General features: G+C 36.3%; 3 protein-coding genes across 3 annotated transcripts; 2 read left to right on the plus strand and 1 right to left on the minus strand.

The window, feature by feature from the left end:
* Positions 1-1,027: 1,027 nt before the first annotated feature.
* Positions 1,028-8,217, plus strand: prr15lb (proline rich 15 like b). Its single transcript, XM_044103091.1, has 2 exons — positions 1,028-1,195; positions 7,169-8,217. The coding sequence occupies exon 2, from the start codon at positions 7,196-7,198 to the stop codon at positions 7,523-7,525; it is 330 nt and encodes a 109-aa protein (XP_043959026.1). The 5' UTR covers positions 1,028-1,195; positions 7,169-7,195; the 3' UTR covers positions 7,526-8,217.
* A 408-nt stretch (positions 8,218-8,625) lies between these two features.
* On the minus strand, positions 8,626-15,457 carry pnpo (pyridoxamine 5'-phosphate oxidase). The gene is made up of 7 exons (XM_044103089.1): positions 15,207-15,457; positions 13,457-13,581; positions 13,269-13,368; positions 12,797-12,850; positions 12,585-12,713; positions 12,430-12,500; positions 8,626-11,611 (listed from the first exon to the last, which is right to left on the minus strand). The coding sequence occupies exons 1-7, from the start codon at positions 15,393-15,395 to the stop codon at positions 11,449-11,451; spliced, it is 831 nt and encodes a 276-aa protein (XP_043959024.1). The 5' UTR covers positions 15,396-15,457; the 3' UTR covers positions 8,626-11,448.
* Positions 15,458-16,156: 699 nt separating this feature from the next.
* mrpl10 (mitochondrial ribosomal protein L10) lies at positions 16,157-18,823 on the plus strand. The gene is made up of 5 exons (XM_044102454.1): positions 16,157-16,239; positions 16,446-16,615; positions 17,114-17,278; positions 17,607-17,751; positions 18,335-18,823. The coding sequence occupies exons 1-5, from the start codon at positions 16,200-16,202 to the stop codon at positions 18,571-18,573; spliced, it is 759 nt and encodes a 252-aa protein (XP_043958389.1). The 5' UTR covers positions 16,157-16,199; the 3' UTR covers positions 18,574-18,823.
* Positions 18,824-19,437: the final 614 nt, after the last annotated feature.

A 19,437-nucleotide genomic window follows, 5' to 3' on the forward strand; every position in this document is an offset into this window, starting at 1 on the left:
CATCCTATTACATCTGGTAAAAACATTTCAGAAGAACAGCCTATCATGAGACTTAAATATGTAAAAAAATAAAAAAACATTTTTTTATTTTTTATTTTTTATTTTTTTATAGGGCCAGGCTGTGGCAGTTTTTGATATGGACTACATGGGCAGCTGCTCACAGTGGCATTAGAAAGAGGTGTGGTGCCCAAGAAGTAGACATTATCTCTTATTTATCAAGATGAACCCTTAACTTCTTTGCTAATACTTGTATCCATATGGCATATGGACTGATGTAAGTTTCCCTTGCTTGCCACTGATTTCTGAGAAATTACGCAGTAATTGTTTTAGGATAATTTTCTTTGGCAGGTGGTGACAGAAAAAAGGGCTTGCCCAGGGGACCATTCCCCTGAGACCCACTAGTGGGAACAGGTTGGTTTGAATAGTGTTTTCTTGCCTCCTTGGTGAATACAATTATTATTTGAAAACTCACTTTTGTATTTATTCAGGTTATATTTATATCATATCAAGATTTGTTTCATGATCTGAAACATCTAAGTCTGAGACAAAAATGACACATACATCTCTTACATACATTTTTGTGTTAGCTAACCAGATGGTCAACATTAATCGCTGCTGGTGTCTTTTGAAGTCAGGCAGTTGTGAAAAGATAATGTTCGACTCTGAACCATGTGGCCTAATTTCAGCTCATTTGAATGGTCACCAAGACATCCACTCACTGTGATTTTACACAAAGCCATGCAAAACAGCTCTGCATCCATCTTGCTTTGCTCCAATTTCCAGCTCACAATCACTCTGAAATGGTGATAAATCAGAGTTTATCCTACTAACAGCTACCTCCTTCACATAAAACAATATTCTCGTTAAAGGTGAGACAAAAAAAGATTTTCATTGCACCCTGTAACACTGAAGGTCGCTTGGTGACAATGTTACAACATTGCTGTGCACTCTCAGCTAGGCGGGGCTTAGGTTTATGTGTGTTTGAGAAGGGTGTGTTCTTAAGTGGAGGACATGAGAAAAAAGGCTGGAGAGAAAGGGAGAGAGGGAGAGATGATGCACCTGTTCACAGTCACCTGAGGAGAAGAGTCAGGAGATTCACAATAGCTGCAGCAAGAAGACAGACAGTCATCAGCATGGTGGCACACTTCCATATCTGAGACACTCTCCTTCAGGCAGCCAGTTCGTCGTCCCCAAGGTAAGAGAACAAGTCCACATGAAATCCGATTCATGTCTGCAACAAGTGATGGTAAGAAGTCTGTAATGTACTGTTAGAGGAGGTTCCAGTTACATAATTGAACGTACCAAAACCGATAATGGTTTCAATTATGTAAACTGTAAGACTGCAATGTTTAACCGTTCAAAATAAAATGCAATATTGAAGAAAATGTAATCTAAGTTCTCAATTAAAAACAAAAACAAAAATTCTTTAGCAATTTTCTTTACTTTTTACTGCTGTAAAACTAATAATGTCAAGCATTCAGGGATAGAATGACATGAGGGTTTTGTAAGAAAGAAAACTTTTGGGTTGCTTTACAAAACAATATAAGTTATCTTTTGGCTGCTGTTAGAATGAGATTTTATTTCTATTTCTCCGAGTACTGATTTTTTCAGGTTCAAATATTTGATTGACAGCAAATTTACGTTTAGAGATTCAAACCTTACTTGTTAGAAACCAAATATATACAGTGATATTAGGATTTAACATGATGAAGAGTTGAAACTGAGCGAGAGTGACGCCTACTTTGGTGGTCACAAGATTAGCCATAAAAGCAAAGATAATACTTTGGACTTTGCTGCTGTAAAAGAAACGTCTCCATTTATCACCATGAGAAGCAAATAGATAAACATTGTGATAAGCAGAAAAAAAATTAAATCCCCTCGCTTATCAACACCGTCGACTTTTCTGCTATGAGTCAGGGGTGTGTTTTTCACTAGAGAAGAAACTTGAGAATCAGAAGTGAGCCTGCTTTGTTGTGAAACCAGCTGAGGGCCCGGTGCCCTTGGAGGCCCCCCATGTCTCCGTCTCTGCTGCTCCAACGTGGCGCTGCTGGTTAGTCATTTCCAAATTTGCTCCCTTTTCTCCCCCTGCTGAGACCTCTGGAAAAATCTGCTCAGCCGCACACATAGCAGAATACACAGTAACTTATTAAAAATGAGCGGCGGAGGTGGGGGCGGAGGGGGCTCATGTCAACAGGACATTTTGTCTCAAAGGTCACATATAAGTCAAACAAGACTCACTGAAAGAAATATGTGCGCAAAATGCTCAACAGTGTCTTTTAAACAACTCCAACAGAGCATAAAATATAAGAATAAAGAAACATGGTTAAGTTTCTCCTAGTTTACGACTATCTGTTACGTGACTACCTTCAAACTAAACACCGACGTTGTTATGTAATACAGGGTCAGACTGTGAAATTAGGCCCAGACAGGTTGCAGCACTAAGCTGCAAATCAGAAGTTTTATCTCCAGATCCAAAAATTAAATCTGAATTATTTTACCCTCAGGCAATTTGGCTTTCCGTGCCAGGTGCCGAGTGTCACATGATCCAGATAAGATGAGAGTTTCTGTGAAAGGGCACAGGCTCTTTATTTGCATAGGTGCTTCATGATAAAAATGACCACACCAAAGAGAGATTTGTATGCCTCTCTGCTTCCTTTAAGCGTTCATGAAAGGGACATTGTTGCGCTTATGGAACTCATAAAGCCGGGGGTACAATCTGCACAACTTCCAAACATCTTTCAGATTTCATAGTCAGCTCAGTTTCGGGTGTATTCAGACACAGGACAAAGGCACTCTCCCTAAACTGACAGAAAGATAGATTTATTATTAATAATAATCCTTTATCTGACTGATAAGATAAATTGCTCTTTCTTCCTTAAATTAGCCACACCATATCATTTCCGGAGCTGCCTTACAAGGTCTCTTACACAAGATGAAGAGTGTCGTAAGTTCATTCATTTTTGCACATTTGTTGTTTCTCAGGCAATTAAGTCAGTGCTATAACAACATCTCTCCAGTAACAAGGGATGTGCTCCAAGTGGCTGTTAAATGCCTTTAATGCGCTGAGATGAGATGGATAGGTCTTTATCATTTGTTCAATTAGGATGCTTCTAATTAATTATTTCACTTTATTATTGTAACCAATAGTTAGTCAAACTGATAGGAAAGGCTAAAATTCTCACGTACGACATGAGAAGCATTGGATTGGGGTCCAGTGCAGATTTGATTGATCATGAGCTTAAGTATTTATCAGGTTTAGAGTTTCAGACAGAAGGTCAGTCTTCGAGGAGCAGCTTGGACTTCTTCATGTTGGCAAACCAGAACTGGGTGTGAACAGAAGTGAAAGTATCAAATAAGATGGAGAACTGTTCTGAATGAATGAAACCAAAACACAACATTTTGTGGTTTAAAAAAAATCTTTGTAGCCTAAAGTCACTAAAGTTTTTTACTTTAAAAAGTCACTCTTTAATAAAAGTGAGTTCATTGAGGATGGTGGTAGGACTGTCATGTAGCAAATTTCATCAAACATTATCCAAAAGATGATGTTGTTAATATGAAACAAGGCATTGTTGCAGAAAATAGTTTTCTTTTAAAAAAAGATCTTTCCACACTGAGCATGAGAATGGTTATATATATATATATATATATGGTGAAGTCGTTGAAGTTGCTAAATATAATTATTCACTAAAATTCTTCTCAATGTAACTTGGTTTCTTAAAACTTTTCACCTTAAAACGTAAGCACCAATCAGCTCCATTAGTGAATCTAAAAAATGTAACTCATGCATGAAATCTGACAGGCACTGAAACTTGAAGCCTGGATCACTTTTTTTAAATTTAATTTAATTTTATTTTATTTTTTACCTCTTTTTGATGTTTTACAGCAAAACTTTAGTAAACTCTTATCTTATTCATACTACACCTCCAGATTTAATGTAAATGAAGCAATGTTCAGTCATTCTTACTTCTTCACAGAGCCTGACAAACTCTGCAGAAATATGCACTTCTTTTGATATAATAGGCAACCTGCCCGATTCTTCAGTACCCTCAATGTGTCCTATAAACCTATCAAAAATCAATAAGGAAATTAATACATAAAATTGATTAAAATAACTATTTAAGAAAACCTTTAAGACAGGATTTTGCGAAAAGAAAACAGCAACCAAACAGTGCGAGGCTTTCTATAGGCAGATTGACAGAGGGCCATTTCAAAACAGTGCTCCATAAACCAGTTTATGATCCATGCACTCAGATTACCCAGTTAATAATTGTTTTGTTGAACAGTTATTTGTTTTAGCTGTCTGGTTACCAGGCAATGGTAAATTGTGGAGGTTATTGTTTCCTGTGTATTTTCAGTGCGTTGGGCAAGTGTTTGTCCTCTCCAAGATATCTTCTATTTTTCAGATTGTCACACAAAACTCCTACAGAACAAAGATAATGTGAGCAAATACAAAAAACAATTTTCAAAAGAAAATTTAATCTATTTAGGGGAAGAAATAGACCCAAGTGAACTCCAACCTTGATCAGTGTGGAGGAATTCTGACTCAGTCTTGCCTTGAATAAATAAATAATAATACATTGAAGGGTTTTTAAGCGTGAGTGGTGTGTTTAAGGTCAGGTCTCTCCATTTCAGTTGGATTTAAGTCCAGACCTCAACTAGACCACTGAAAAAACTTGTTTTACTTTTTATCAAGTTGCAGGTGTACTTCAGGTCATTGTCTTAATGTATAACACAAATGCACTTGATTTTAGCGTCACAATCTCATGACTGGAGTAGAATCAATACATTAAATGATCCAGGTTCTGAAGCAGCAAAGCAATCCCTGACCATCACACTACCACCATCATGTTTGACAGTTAGTATAATATTCCTTTTCAAAAGTTCATTTTTTTTTTTACAAGAGATTAATTAAATTAAATACAAGAAGTTCAATTATTTTCTTGTCAGTGAAGAACATACTTTCCCCGATTTCCTAATTTTTATCCAGTCTTTTAATTTATTCTGGAATCATATTGGATTCAAGAACAAAGTGAGATTTGTACTACTTTACACGTTGTTTTGGGGACTTTTGTGAGCTCTTGGATGAGTTATTGATGATCTCTTGAAGTAATTTTGTGGACAACATCGTTCAGTTTAGTTTAATGAAGCCTTAGCTCTGTAGAAAATGCTTTTCTAACAGCAACCTATTTATTTCTTTAAAAAAGATATTTTCATGAATTTGTTGAGAACGGACTTGATGTGAGTATTTTTTTTTTCACATGTGTCCTTCATATCAGACAAGTGATTTCTTCGTTCCACATGTCTAAGAGCAATCAGAACTGGGTATGGTCAGAGAAACTGATTTAAACATTTCAAAAGTGTGGATTATTGCAGGTAAGCCACGATTTAACAATGGATTAGTTTGTCATGCAAAGACCAGGTTGGTTTGAATTTAGCTCCTTGAAAAATGAAATAATCCTATGAAGCTTGTTGTTTGGATTTATACTCTTGCTATCTTTGTTATTAGAGTATGTTTTATAGTTTGAGACATTTAAGTGTGACAAAAAAGCGAAAACAGAATAAATTCATTTGAAGATAAATCACAGAACCCTACATGTATACAGACAACACACTTAATCCAGACAATTTTGATGTTACAACAGTAGCAGCAAGTCCTTACATAAGTTTCTGCTGTGCAAGTTAAAGACTGGCAGTGTGTTTCTTGATCAGTGAGAAGCTTTTTCGTATCAGATCACACGGGAGTAACAGAGGATCCTGTTCAGATAATCATTAATTTATCAGCTGAGACCAAGGTGTCCGGTGTCGCTACGACTCCTAGCCAAATAGATGAGCAGCAGGTGAAAGAGGGCAACAATAGCTATGCTCAGCTTTCTAAGAAAGAGCCTGTTGAGCAGAACACTGTGTACACAATAGGAGCATATTGTTATTTGTACTTTTGAACTGAGCGACATGGAAAACAATTAAACACAGAGCTGCAACAGTAGTGGTATTTAAAGACAAAGTCTTTTTAAACCATTTATTTGTTATGTTCAATGTATTAAGCAATTCAGCTTAAAATAGTCAAACACTTCTGACTCCACTTTCATTAGAAGCCAGTAGTTCAGAAAGTGGAGCCCAGAGTTTCAATGATATAGATCATTTTTGTTTGTATTGTCCTTATTATTAGTCTATTGCTTATACAGACACTTGAGCAAAAATGACAAGCATGACCAACCAGCAAACCTTTTTTTTTACTTTAATGCTACATTATTTGGCAACCTAATAAAGGAAAAAAAAAGAAAAAAATAGAGCTAGCTCAGCTATCTGCACTTTTTCTACACACATGATAACATTTCCACAACAGCAGCAAACTGCTACAATTTGTCACATTTTAAATTATCTGATTTAGATAGCATAAAATCAAACATTTTGGGATCACGATTATTTTTAATGCATATTACCAAAGGAGAAAAGAAAGAAAAATAATACAGTTTACCACTCGTTTTTCTGTATCATTAACACAGGTTAGTGTTAATAATACACCACAATTTCCTGCTACACAAAATTAGGAAAGCACCGGTTATTAATTGAGAATTTACAGAAAACAGAAGGAAAAAAAATAAAACCATTAATGGATCTAATTTTCCTGTTTTATTTTTTGTGTTTTTTTAAACATACGTTAACACCAACTGTGCAACACAGCAACCCGCGGCAGAAAGCTGGGAAATTAACAGTATGCAACTCCCATATGAATCCCTGATTCAAAAGGGATTGTTAGTGATAATAATATTTCTGTTAATATCTCTGTTAATTGTGTTAATAATTTAATGAGTACAAACTAACATGAGACCATGACTGTACACATTCTTTATCTGCAGGTGCTTTGGACTTTTGCTCATAGCATTTTGTGTTTACTGTATTGTTGTAAAAATGGCTGATAAACTAGATTCTGTTCAGTCTGATCTGGACATAAAAAGTTTCAATATATTCTATTTTGAAGATTTCTGTCATTACAAATGATGTTAACTCAATTTCCAGAAAGAAACATGAAGTCATTGAAATTTCTATTATAATTCTGAGTCACTGTTTGCCTTTCATTGTCATTTGATTGTCATAACAGGGTTAAAGAAAGAAGCGGCTTTAACTGAATGTTGACAGCCATCTTAACGGTGTATTGTGGTTCCTGCAGGGCCATCCCTCCAGTCTCCGTGGTGCTATGGCTGACTCAAGCTGGTGGAAGCTGACCTTCTCACGCAAGAAGAAATCTGAACCTAAGGTTTTGTATGAAATCCCAGCAGAGCACGGAAGCAACAATGAGAACAAAGACCAAGCAGGCATCTCTTCAGACGATATGGACAGCCAGTTCAATGCAAGGCTGGAGAAGATTGTGGATAAATCTGCCACCAAAGGCCGCCACGTCAAAGTGTCCCACTCCGGTCGCTTCAAAGAGAAAAAGAAAGTCCGATCCACGCTGGCAGAAAACCCAAGCCTGTTTGCAGAGCACAACCTCAGTAGTGAAAATCATAAAAACAAGACGGACAAATAGCAAAATACATCTACGTGATCATAAAAGTGTCATAAATCACTCAGACAAGGGCTATTGCCACACTGTACCGCATACAAGTGGCAACAGTAAATAAAACAAACAAGTGGTATCTTGAAACAGACGTTAATATATTCATAAACTGAATAATGGACCGGTTCTGGAAACATTTCTCTCATTATTGTAAATGTTGAATTCTAACATCAAATGTCCAAATGTTCTCAAGCATTTTTTATGTTTGCACTGGTGTTTCTTTAAATAAGAGCTGAAATGAAGTAGCTTAAGCTTAACCTCCTTTGTCTTGTGTAGCAATTATGTATTTTTATGATTTAAATAGGACCTTTTATGAAAAGACACAGTGCATTTGCTTGAATTTTATGAAAAAACATGCAAAACTTGATTAAAATACAAAATGTCAGAAAAATTATTAAATGTTCACAGTAGCCCCGGAAGTTATTTAGATGGTATTACCTATTGTTTTCTAAGTAAATATATGAAATAAGTAATAAAAACTCCGAGAAAAGGATTTATCACCTTGTGAAGGGCGTTTTATAAATTTTTACTGTGCTGGAAAAATAATTGCTTAGTATGTTTTTTATTAATCAAATGCAAGTTTATAAATTTTGTAAATGACCGTTGTAAAGATTTTTGGGGTAACATTAAATTATAACTTAAAATAAATTGTTTCAACATTTTTATCAAATTTTATTTCACATACACTAACAAAACACTAGAAAACATTATTTGCATTGGTATTTATTGGTAATAGAAAACAACAGTCACATTTTCTTATAAGGAACAAACTGAATAATTAAACACGTTGTATAACTTATAGCAATGTTTCAGAGAAAATGTCATTAAAATGGTTTTTTCCTTCTTATTCTGAGTCAGAAAATTTATGAGATATCAGAGAGATGTGTACTAAATCTCCATGTTGTGCCTTTGACCTCATCTCTAAATACAAAGAGTTCCATATACGCCATGGATGCTTTTCACAGCACAGCCAGGTGGTACGAGAAGTTAGAAAAGTAAGTGGTTTTAAAAATGCAATGAGCCCTGTTTTAAAAATAGATTTGGTTTTTACTAAAACAGAAGGTAAATAAATATAAAGCAGTTGAATTTAAGTCTTTGCTTGTCATTTGTGTTGACAGTGTGAATGATGCAGAAAAGTACCAGTTGCATCAAATGGACCATTTTTAAATAAAAGCCATTATTATTACTCATTTAGTGTTGTTTTCTTTATCAGAGGAGGATAGAAACTAAAATATTACAGCTGGAACCAAAATTGACTTGCTGCTCCTGTTTAAGGGGCGGCTTAAAGAAAAATGAAAAATTTACTCAAGATTGATTTGAAATGTTTTTATGCTTTTAAGTTTCTCAGAGGACTATTAGATGCTCTATGGTAGAATAAGAATTTGGTTAGGGATCAAAAGACAGTCCGGACTTATTCTAGTGAATTGTTAGCGATAGGGCAATGTCAACTGGGCTTTCAGTGGTTGAGTTAAATCTAGACTTCAGCCTCATTGTCTTGATTATTTGTCTGTTGGTAAAATATAGAAAATAATACACTGATTGTAGGTAGATTACAGTTTAACGTGTGCCAAATAAGACACAAATTAAACTTTGTGGCTCAATGCTGACCACCACAATTTTCCTGTTTAAGTGCTAGCTAGACCTAGCAAACTACCCACAGATACATGCTAATAAAACTTAAAAAAACAAATTGTAATATAAAACAACAGTTGTGATTGTTTGTTCATTTTAATTGATTTTTTTCCCCTCACAACCGGAGTGGGACAATAAATAGAATAGGCTAAAAAATAATCTCCATTGGTTACTTTTGCACACTTGCTACCATTAGTCAAGTAGCACAGTGACGTACTGCAGGAAGTGAAAAAGTAATAGTTTAAAACATTTTCAGTCTCTACATAATCCCCTTTCAAAAGATACTAATTAACACTAGCAAGTTTTCACTGCTAGAAAAAGAAAGTTAGAAAATAAGAGCTTTAAGATCCAGTGCTTAACTGGCTCAGAGTGTTGATTTAATCTATGAAATTAATACCACCATAATAAACATTTTCAGGTGCAATTTTATATCTCAACAAACATATGAAAAGCTAAAGAAACAGCTTTGTGGTAGAGATACCTTTTGCTGAAATTATTTATGTCAATCTTGATTAAAGTAAGACAATTTCATTGTACTTGAGGTCCTTCCTATGCAAGAGGTGTCTTTCTGGATGCAAGATCATTAATATATTCAGGAGGAAACACTCTGATGGTTGCTGCTGTTAGCAAGCTGATCTTGGTGAGATCACTGTGTCATGTTATAAAGCAGTTTGCTGTTTCCCCCTCAGCAGTAGCTGGTAGGTTTCGTTGACCTGGTGATGGTAAGCAGACACTAGTAACTCACACTCAGCTCTTGACCGCCGCTTTTCATTTAATAATGCAGCTCCGCTAAAGCTACTTCATAAGCTAAATGTGGATCTAAATGGACATTTGAGCATTTTGTGCAGGAGAGTTCTTATCTTTTCTCAGATGCATGGGTATTACTCTTTTTCTTCCTTTAATAATGATTCTACTGCCACCTGCTGGTCGAACACACTCAGGCTTTTGTTCAAAATTAAACTTTATTACAGTTTCAAATTTAACAATGAAAGGCTTTCAAGTAGTACAAGACAGCATTAGCACTTTTAATCTCAATGTTAAAAGGCAAATATAATCTGCAACAATTACTTTATTCCTCACTTTAATAGGCTGCATGTGAACGCTATTTTATTTTAAAGACAGGTCACATTTTTTAATCATCTCTGTTTGTAGGCTTTTTAACTGGATTAATAAATGTTTGACCATTTAAAAACAACACGATTATGGATCTGGAAAGCCATTGTAAACTCCCATTTTAGAAATGATCTTCTCTAGTATTACCAAGAAAACATCAAACTGAAATCAGAACTCTACTTCAAACAGTTTTCTCTCTTTATAAAATATTATTCTAGACATAAATTACTACATTAGCTACATAACCTTGAGTATTCACGCCACTTAAACTTCTTCATATTTTGTCACATTATATCTAGAAACTCTAATGTATTTTATTTGGGGATGGACAAAACACAACCTACCCAGTAATTGTGAAATGGAACAAAAAACATCTTTTTTTTTTTTAAATATTTTATTTTTCAAATTGAAGTCTAAAATGTTGGTGTGCATTTGTATTTACTCCTTTAAATAAAACATCCAGAGCAAAATGAATCTCATCTTGCATAGCAGTTCAGCGAAGGCTTCACTGGTCAGAGAAACATGAAGATGCTCTGCTCCAATAAGGCCAAAATTAAACTTAATGGCCTACAATCAAAGCTTTATGTGGTGCAAAACTTACACATCACCATAAATACACCATGGCAACTCTGAAAAAAGGATGGTGGGTATGGTTATCTTCACCAGGGACCGAAAAGATATGCACAAGACATTTCTAAAATTTTTACTTGAAAAGTAAACATTTACTTCACGATATGTTGGGTTTCTCTATCACATAAAGGCCTAAAGAATTCCACCAAACATTTAACAGGAGACAATGTGAAAGATATGGAGGGGTGTGAATACTTTAGCAAAAGCCCGTAAACTGAATTTGCACTTGAAAGACCACTGTGCTCTTTTTAAGATGTGAAGACAACAAACAAACAACCAGCTGTGACTCGTTTGTGTCTGAGGAGGCAAGCTTTCCTTGTTTCTATTTAAAGCCAAAATAAAACGTGAACTTTCGTGTCACAGTCAGGTCGCAGGTTCAGATGGTTCAAGTCAAAGAATCTACAGGCACAGTCGACACAGATTTAACAAACATCAAATGGTTTTCCTCCAGTACCTTCAGATGTTGGCTACTTTTTAAGTTCGTGGTGTTCTGGATGGAACATCTGTGGAGGTGGATCTTATGGAGAAAGTCGCTGGTACACCCAGCCTCCCTCGGCTTCATGCTGGAACTCCCCCCGTTTCTCTCCGTCCTTCACCTTGGTGAAAACAATGCGGTCATGGAGTCTGTTGGTCTGACCCTGCCAGAACTCAATCGAGTGAGGCTTGACCATGTAGCCGCCCCTGAAAGATCACAAGACGCAGTTGGAGTGTGATGGGGAAACACCGAGGAGATCATGCTGATATGCTTCTTGTGGACAGTTCAAACATTTGCAAAGTTACTTTTTATGAATAGCACCTTGCAAACAGATCAGCACACTTTGAAGTTTTCCACATTTTGTCACATTACAACCACAAACTTCAGTATCGCTTTGATAGACCTGCACAAAACAACACATAGTGCTGAAATGGAAGGAAGATAATATTTTGTAGTACCACTTTTATTATTTTTATTGCACTAATTGGAACATTTAATTTTACTTGTTTGTATAATAAGAATAAGGAATCTGATAAAACTTTCCTTCCAAGCAGCCAAACTGTCTTGTGATATTTTGAAAGCATTTTAATTGTTAGTCTTCCAAGTTACCTTTTCATTTAATTTGAATAACATGTTCAAAATTTAGTTTTAGTAAATGAAACTGGTGTAATAAAAACAAAAATAAAGTTTTTTTCTGTACATAAACAACCAATGAGGCTTTTTATGGCCTGACTGGACAATGTACATTTTATTTGTACTAAGGTCTATGAACAATAAGTATGCTGCAGGTTGTATCACAGTACATGCTGTTGGTTGATGTATAGAAAGATATTATAAAAATGGTGGACATTTTTTAGTTTTGATGCATTTAATGGATAGAAAAAAACAATTCTAACTTTTCAGTTTTCAACCTGCTGTTCAAATGGAAGAAATGTCCAATGCACGAATTAATTGCCGCATTTAGATAATTAACTTTGTTAATTATTTTCATTATTTGGAAATAATCATAAAAATATATTCTCACCAGTAATCTGGCATTGGTACTTCTGTGTCCTTGTACTTTTCCTCCAGTTCAGCATTTTTCTGCCTCAAATACTGAAAAACATACTCAAGATCAGCCTACAAATGTTTTATAAACATGTATGAGCTAAAACACAGAGCGGCTCTGTCATCTCTTACATCTCTGTTAGGGACTGGAGTACTCTGTCGGCTCACAACGGCCCCGATCTGACTGCTCTTCGGCCGGGAGTGGAAATAATCACAGGAGTTCTGGTAGGGGATCCTCTCCACTGAGCCCTCAATACGAATCTTTGAATTAAAATTACAATAAACTGACCATCAGTGGTGGAAAAAGTGGGAAACAGAGAGAGTTATTTTATAGTGCCTCTTACCTGTCTGTTAAGTGGTTCCCAGTAAAAAACCAGGCATGCGTATGGATTGCTCTCCTGCCAACAAAAAGTCAGTCGGATTCAGAAAAAATGCACATTAAATCAACATTAAATGATTATTATAAAACCTAGAAAAAAAGTTTATTATTAGTTCACAACATTATTATTAAATTGCACAGCATTTAAAGCAATACCCTGCATTCATGACGCAGGAAAATAAGTTTTTTTGTAAGTTTTGTCTTCATATGACAGACTGGCGCTGTACTGAAATACGTGAAAAATAAAATTTTGAATGGCCTGAATCAAAACTGGAAAAAGCATGCTAGAATTAGATTAGCACGTTAGCAAACTGCTCAGCAAGAAAACATTATTAGAAGGAGAAAGACGTGAGTTTACGGAAGAGAAATACATTTTGAGTCGATTCGAGCTTAATTCAATTTTTGGATTTATAAGGATTAACAACACAGTTACACACCAACTCATTGCCTTTTCTGCTCTCGTAGTTTGTGAAGAAGCGGAAACCTTCATGGCTGTAACCTTTCAGGAGGACCATACGCGCAGATGGACGTCCATCCCTGGTCAGACAGAGGTGATGAGACACAATTACAGAAGGTATTAGTCTTTAAAGTTTCAAAGTCGCTGGGAGATGGTAGGGTTACCTACTTGGAGGCTGTGGCGATGCACATAGCATTGGCCTCTCCGACTTCAGGGCACTTTGTTGCTTCATCAAACCAGTTTCCAAACTCCTTGATGGGGTCCAAAGATCCAAGTTGACTCTCCTCAAAGCACTGCATAAAAAATATCTTGTTTAGGCAGCTCAAAAAAAGAAAAAAACAAGGAAGCAATTTTAGAAAATGTCACACACACAGAGAAATCGAGTGGTGAGCAATTTCTAGTTTGATCAGGCCTGACTGGAGAACAGCCAGTGAGAAACTCAAAAATCCAATTCTTTTCTCAGTCAGCAAAGGAACCATATGTAAGCTCTACAGGTTATGCAGACAACACACTTTGTTGTGGACCTTGTTACTGAGATAACTCAAGCTTAGCCATTAGTAGTACCACAGGCCTTCAGAGCTGAAGTCATAAAAAGTACAAAGATTCTGGAGAATGCACAAATGTAGTCGTTTGCTAATAAAAGATATTAAAGACAGTTTAAAATATTGAACCATGCTGCTATTATTTTTAAAATATTTGTAAACCTTGGTTCAAAGGAAGCCCCTCTTTCACAAAAACAGTGTAAAGTGGAAGCAATTTTAGAAAGAAAACAGATATTTTCTTATTACAGATGGACCAAGCAGAATATAGTGTCTGACTACCTTCATTTCATGAGTGGTATGACTATTTATACCACAGGTTTTCAATCCTAGTCCTCAGAACACATTGTCCGGCATGTTTTAGGTGTTTTCGAGCTTCCACACACCTTATCTAAATAAATGGTTTTGAAGCACTTATTTTGATGAGGCAATGGACTCATTCGATTCCGATGTGCTGGAGCAGAGACAAATTTAAAGCATGAAGGTCACAAGGTCCTGAGGATAAGGATTGAAAACCACTGATTTATAATTTGCTCCAATGTGCTTTACAGACACCAGTCTCTTATTGTTACCTTAAAGCAAAGGCCAAATTATTTTAGAGCTGAAGGTCTGACATGTATTTTGCAATGCTGACAGTCCCTGGATGTAAGAGAATGTGGTAAGAACTCCAAAACACTCTCAAATCCAGCAAATCTCTGAAAGACAGGTTTAACAGTAATAAAGAAAAAAACACATCAATTCGTTGCGCAGCATTTGGACTTTCTTATAACCGTTTAAGTCTTGCTCTCTCTCTGGTACTCTAAAAATAAACCAGACATCTGAAAAAAACACTAGCGATGGATGACATGTAGGTACTTAAACACAACTGGTTCCACCGGCAGGAACATGTCAAGTCAGACCTTATGTTAGCCTATCACCTACAGTTAAACCCCCCCCAAAATGCTTAAGTTTGTAAGAAGAATGTGGAACAAGGTTATGAATGCTTTGCAAGAATCTTTCATTTGCTTACAGTTGAACAAACATAATGTCTGCAGGATCAACATTTGTTTTAACAGTACATGCATCACGCAAACCAAATTGGTTATTTTCACAGTTTAGGGTCAACCAAAAGAGTCACTCTCTTCTTATGGCTGACCTATTTGAGATTTGCTTTTTCATTAACCCTTAGATGGCTGGGCATAGGTCAAAGTCTAAAGCATGCAGGGAGCTTTACGAATTGAGGCATACAATCCTTGCAAGTATACTTGTTTTCAGCTTTCTCACTACAGATTTAGCACTATGCAAAATAGTTACTTTGTGACCTTGCACCTCCAGACTGTGACTCCTGTCTTGATTTGCTCAACACAATACACAATGTTTCTGCTTAGAATGCCACTCACCTCTTCAACCCCTCTATATTTCTTCCTCATATTGCTCAGATCCATGGTGCTGCCGTCACTTATCGTTTTGCTGCAAAAATTTAGTTCAAAAGCGCCCCGTTCCCCAACAGATAGGCTAATCCGAGAGGGGTAATTTCTACCAAACAGGCTAAAATCTCTTAATAAACTCACACTGAGTATGCGCCTCATGCTTGTCAAAACTACTCTGACGTAACCTTTACGTAAAGGATTATGCAAACGTGCAACTTTTGTGCTAAGACAACATTCGTTTTTTGTAAAATAATGTGGATATTTTTTTAAAACAATATGTCTTCAGTCCTAATTTAAGCAGGACATAAATAAAATGTGGTTTAAATGCATAAAATAAACAGAAGAAAAAAAACACACACGTCAATACGTTGCGAGGCGTTCAAATGACATGAGTTTTCTTGTTTGCCAAGGTCTGTTGACAAAAATACATTGATTAATGGTTTGAAAAGAAAAAAATAGAATTAAAAGGATAAATTAGTCTGAAACCTCTACTCTCAACTCTACAACTCATTCATTAAAGTAATGCAAAAAAAGACATTGTAATCCTTTTTGTATGCTTTTTTTGATTGAAAAAAACCCTTTTCATTATAATACTCAAAGCACTTAAGAAAATAAATTATTAAGCTACTTTTATTTTATATAAAACACTTATGCAAGCTAACGTTTATAAGCATCAAAAGAATGTGAACAGAATTTGTTTATGAAAAGCTGACAGTTTCAGAAGAAATTCAGCAAAATTTCTTCGGAATTGTTTTTAATTTTTTTATTCGAAACATAAAAATTATGTTTCGAATGTAGTTTGGGTTATTATTAGTTGCAATTCTATGTTTATGGTCCGGGTTGAGTTTTAACTAGTTCTAGCTAGTCAGAGCTTTATTGGTGAAGATTTTATATTTACTGACGTGGAATTGAATGCAACATTTCTTCCTTTGTCGCAGTCTAAAAACGTATTTCCTGTTGAAGATGTCGGCGACCTTGTGTATGAAGTTGCAACAAAACCAGGGTAAAACACCTTAAATCTTTTTTAAAAAACAGACTTAACTCGTTAAAATGTTAGAAATGTATTTTTACTGCGTACATTGGTGTCTGTTGTTATTAGTGTCTGCCACCTTTTAGTTAAACGGTGGCAGATTTGCAGCGTGGCTAGTCGATGCTAACTTTGCATCGCCGGTGTTGTGGTAGATTTCTAACCAGCTCTGTGGCTTTCAGGGTGGCTGCCTCTGATTCAGAGTGTCCGGCACGGGTCCAAAGCTGTGACCCGTCATAAAAAACCCCTTCATATTCTCAAACAGAAGCTCCTTGCCGTCACACGGTACATTCCTCCAGCTAGGACCATTCCCCCGGGGGCTTATCCGTCCGAAAAAAAGCACGTCCAGGAGGTGAGACCCCGACGGCAGCTGCAACTGAAGAGACCTACTTTTAATGAAATTAGAGAAGTTTATTTCTAAACTGTCATTAGGCATGTTGGAGAATATTCTTTACGACAGTATGCCAATTTTCTTTAAGACCTGGATGGAATCCCTTTTCCATTCACTAAATTTCTGTCTAGAATTAAAGAGGATGTTTTTGGTACATGTGGTGCTATGCTACAATTCTTTAATGGACCAAATCCTGATAGTTCAAGTAGGGGTCTTAGAAGCACCATTACTCTACGTGAAGTGGAGGCCGCTGAAAGGATATGTTCCAATAAGTTCATCAGAATGTGTCTACAGAGGATTAGACACATTTATACTCTGTATTTGAGCAAAAGTAAAGGATAGTTGTCTGATTCTTGTCTCTGACCGACTGATGGATAGAATCTTTGAATTTATTCCTTTTTTTATGACCCAAACTTTTGCAGTTTTTTCTGCTAAATTTCTTTTCTTTGCTTCCTTCAGGATAATGAGCTTGTTTTACTCCTGAAGAAGAATTTGGAGAAAGTGTTTGAGGAGTGCAAAATGATCGCTGTGGTCCAGACAAACGCCTGCAGTGCTGACGACATGCTGATTCTCAGACACAGACTTTACAAACACGGCATCAAAATTAGCTCTTTCCCCAACCAGGTAACCAGGATTCCTCTTAGTCACTGTGAGTGGTGCGTCATAGATTCGTTTTGATACTGTGGATTGATTAAAACAGCGTTAAGGAGTTTAACCTCTCGCTGTGATGTTTAAAGTCGATACTTTCAGCAGTTTTGATACTATCTGTATCAAATAACTTGCAGCACATTTTTGCCCTTTTACACAGTCATTCGGACAAAAATAAAGCAAAAGTACCATGCATACCTCAGAAAAAAAACTGTAAATATGTTTCTTTCAGGATGATTCACCTTTACGAGTTGGAATGTTTTGACTTTTTTCAGCTTTCTTCTTTCTTTTTTTTTTCCTTCAGGTAATGCGGCCGTTCCTGAGTAACTCAGTTTATAGCAACATGGCTCCTCTGTTTATCGGTCCCACCGTTCTCTTCGTGAGCAAAGAGCCGAAGGTGAAAGAGATGATGTCTGCTCTCAGGGTTAGCCCACAGATGGTACTCTTAGGTATGTTTTATAAATGCTTCCAAAAAACTGCTCTGCTGTATGAACATCCACAATAGGATACGTTCTGACAAGAAATAGGAAAAATGGCCTCTTCCTAAAAGGCCTTTCTGTCTATTGAAATTGTATTATGATCAAAAATGTTTAGTTTTTATGGGACAATTGAAATTACATATTTAGATTAAATGCTATTAAAATACATGTTTAGATCAGTCAGCAAAATTGTTTCTATTTGCTGAATGCCAGAATAATGAGAGAAAGAAACGTTTTTAGGTATTATTTTTTGCCAAGTCATGTCATCAATCTGAAATAAGAGAAATGTTTTGACTTTTTTTCAGCTTTTTTTCTTTTTTCTTTCAGGTAATGCGGTTGTTCCTGAGTAACTCAGGAACTAATTAGTAAATTTCATAGACTTTTTTTTTTGTGAATCAAGCTTCACTGTTGGTCTTAGAGGAGCGCTAACTACAAACGACAACATCTGATTCTGTAGCGGAGTCTATCGTTTTTTAATTTTGCACCTTGTTATATAAACACTAAAATTTTGAAAGTTTACCAGTTTAAATTTCATCTTCTCATCTCTCCGCAGGCGCCTGCATAGACAACACACTGCTGAGTGCACAGGGCGTGGTCAGCTACTCCAAGCTGCCGTCGCTGACCGTCGTCCAGGGCGAGATGGTCAGCGGGCTGACTATGCTGACGTCCCGCACAGCCTTCATGCTGCAGCGCCACCCGGCTCATCTCTCCGCCCTGCTGGAACAGTACATCAAACAGCAGAGCCTGGACGATGGTGCCGAGGCAGCGCCTAAAGCAGAGGAAGCCTCATAGATCTTCAGAGAAACACCTCTGGACTTTTGCCTTGCAGATTTACGTCTAGTTAGAACGAGGATGGGCTGAAACGGCCGCTGTTTGGTACCGGACTTTGGGGTAGCAGTGCTGTTGGAGTTGAGACGCGGCTGTGTGAATGGCTTCAGCGTCATGGTGGACTTTTTGAAGGACAGTGCTTCAAATATGTTAATTTAGCTCTTAATTTTACGGTGTTTGTATGTAAATAAAAGGCATATGCTCAAAATCAAAATTTGTTTAAATTTAGCTTTGTAATATTACTTATGTACCATATTCCTAATCCCAAAAGGTGTGAATTAGCAGGATTATTTCTAAATATTACTATTTCATAATATGCATCACAGATGCTTTCCACCAGATGGAGATTTAATGTAAAATATAATTTAAACAATCTGCTTCCACCAAAGTAAACACTGAATTTAATCTGCAGATTATAGTACAGTAATCTGGGTCAGTATGGTTAATAGTGTCTGGTCTTTTTATGTAGTATATAATTATTAACTAACACCCAATGGTTAAAAAGATATACAGGAAAAAAAAAAATTTTATGAACTGACTGAAGTAAAATAATCATGACTTCTTCGTGTCTGTGGAGGCTCTTGAAACTCTTAAGCCAGCTGTAGTCCAGTGCTTGTGAATCTTCCCTGACTCTTGAATGACCTTTGGGTTCCACAGTTCACTCAAGGCTGTGGTTTCCTTGTTGCCTGTACATATTTTTCTGCAACATTTTTTCCCCTATAGATGACTTCCCATTATTATTTTTGAACTCGGCACTATGAATGTCTTTAGCTACCACCTCTTTTTTTTTCTTCTTGTTTTACCCTCTGTGTCTTCTGGACAATTCTG

The sequence above is a fragment of the Gambusia affinis genome, linkage group LG20 (assembly GCF_019740435.1).
Source record: "Gambusia affinis linkage group LG20, SWU_Gaff_1.0, whole genome shotgun sequence".
Classification (NCBI taxonomy): Eukaryota; Metazoa; Chordata; class Actinopteri; order Cyprinodontiformes; family Poeciliidae; genus Gambusia; species Gambusia affinis.

Coding starts and splice junctions, on each gene's coding strand:
- prr15lb (XM_044103091.1), top strand. CDS start 7,196: ATGGCTGACTCAAGCTGGTGGAAGCTGACCTTCTCACGCAAGAAGAAA.
- mrpl10 (XM_044102454.1), top strand. CDS start 16,200: ATGTCGGCGACCTTGTGTATGAAGTTGCAACAAAACCAGG. Junction 17,279..17,606: donor TTAGCTCTTTCCCCAACCAG/GTAACCAGGATT, acceptor TTTTTCCTTCAG/GTAATGCGGCCGTTCCTGAG. Junction 17,752..18,334: donor CCCACAGATGGTACTCTTAG/GTATGTTTTATA, acceptor ATCTCTCCGCAG/GCGCCTGCATAGACAACACA.
- pnpo (XM_044103089.1), bottom strand. CDS start 15,395: ATGAGGCGCATACTCAGTGTGAGTTTATTAAGAGATTTTAGCCTGTTT. Junction 13,582..15,206: donor AATATAGAGGGGTTGAAGAG/GTGAGTGGCATT, acceptor TTTTTTATGCAG/TGCTTTGAGGAGAGTCAACT. Junction 12,714..12,796: donor GGGAACCACTTAACAGACAG/GTAAGAGGCACT, acceptor TTTAATTCAAAG/ATTCGTATTGAGGGCTCAGT.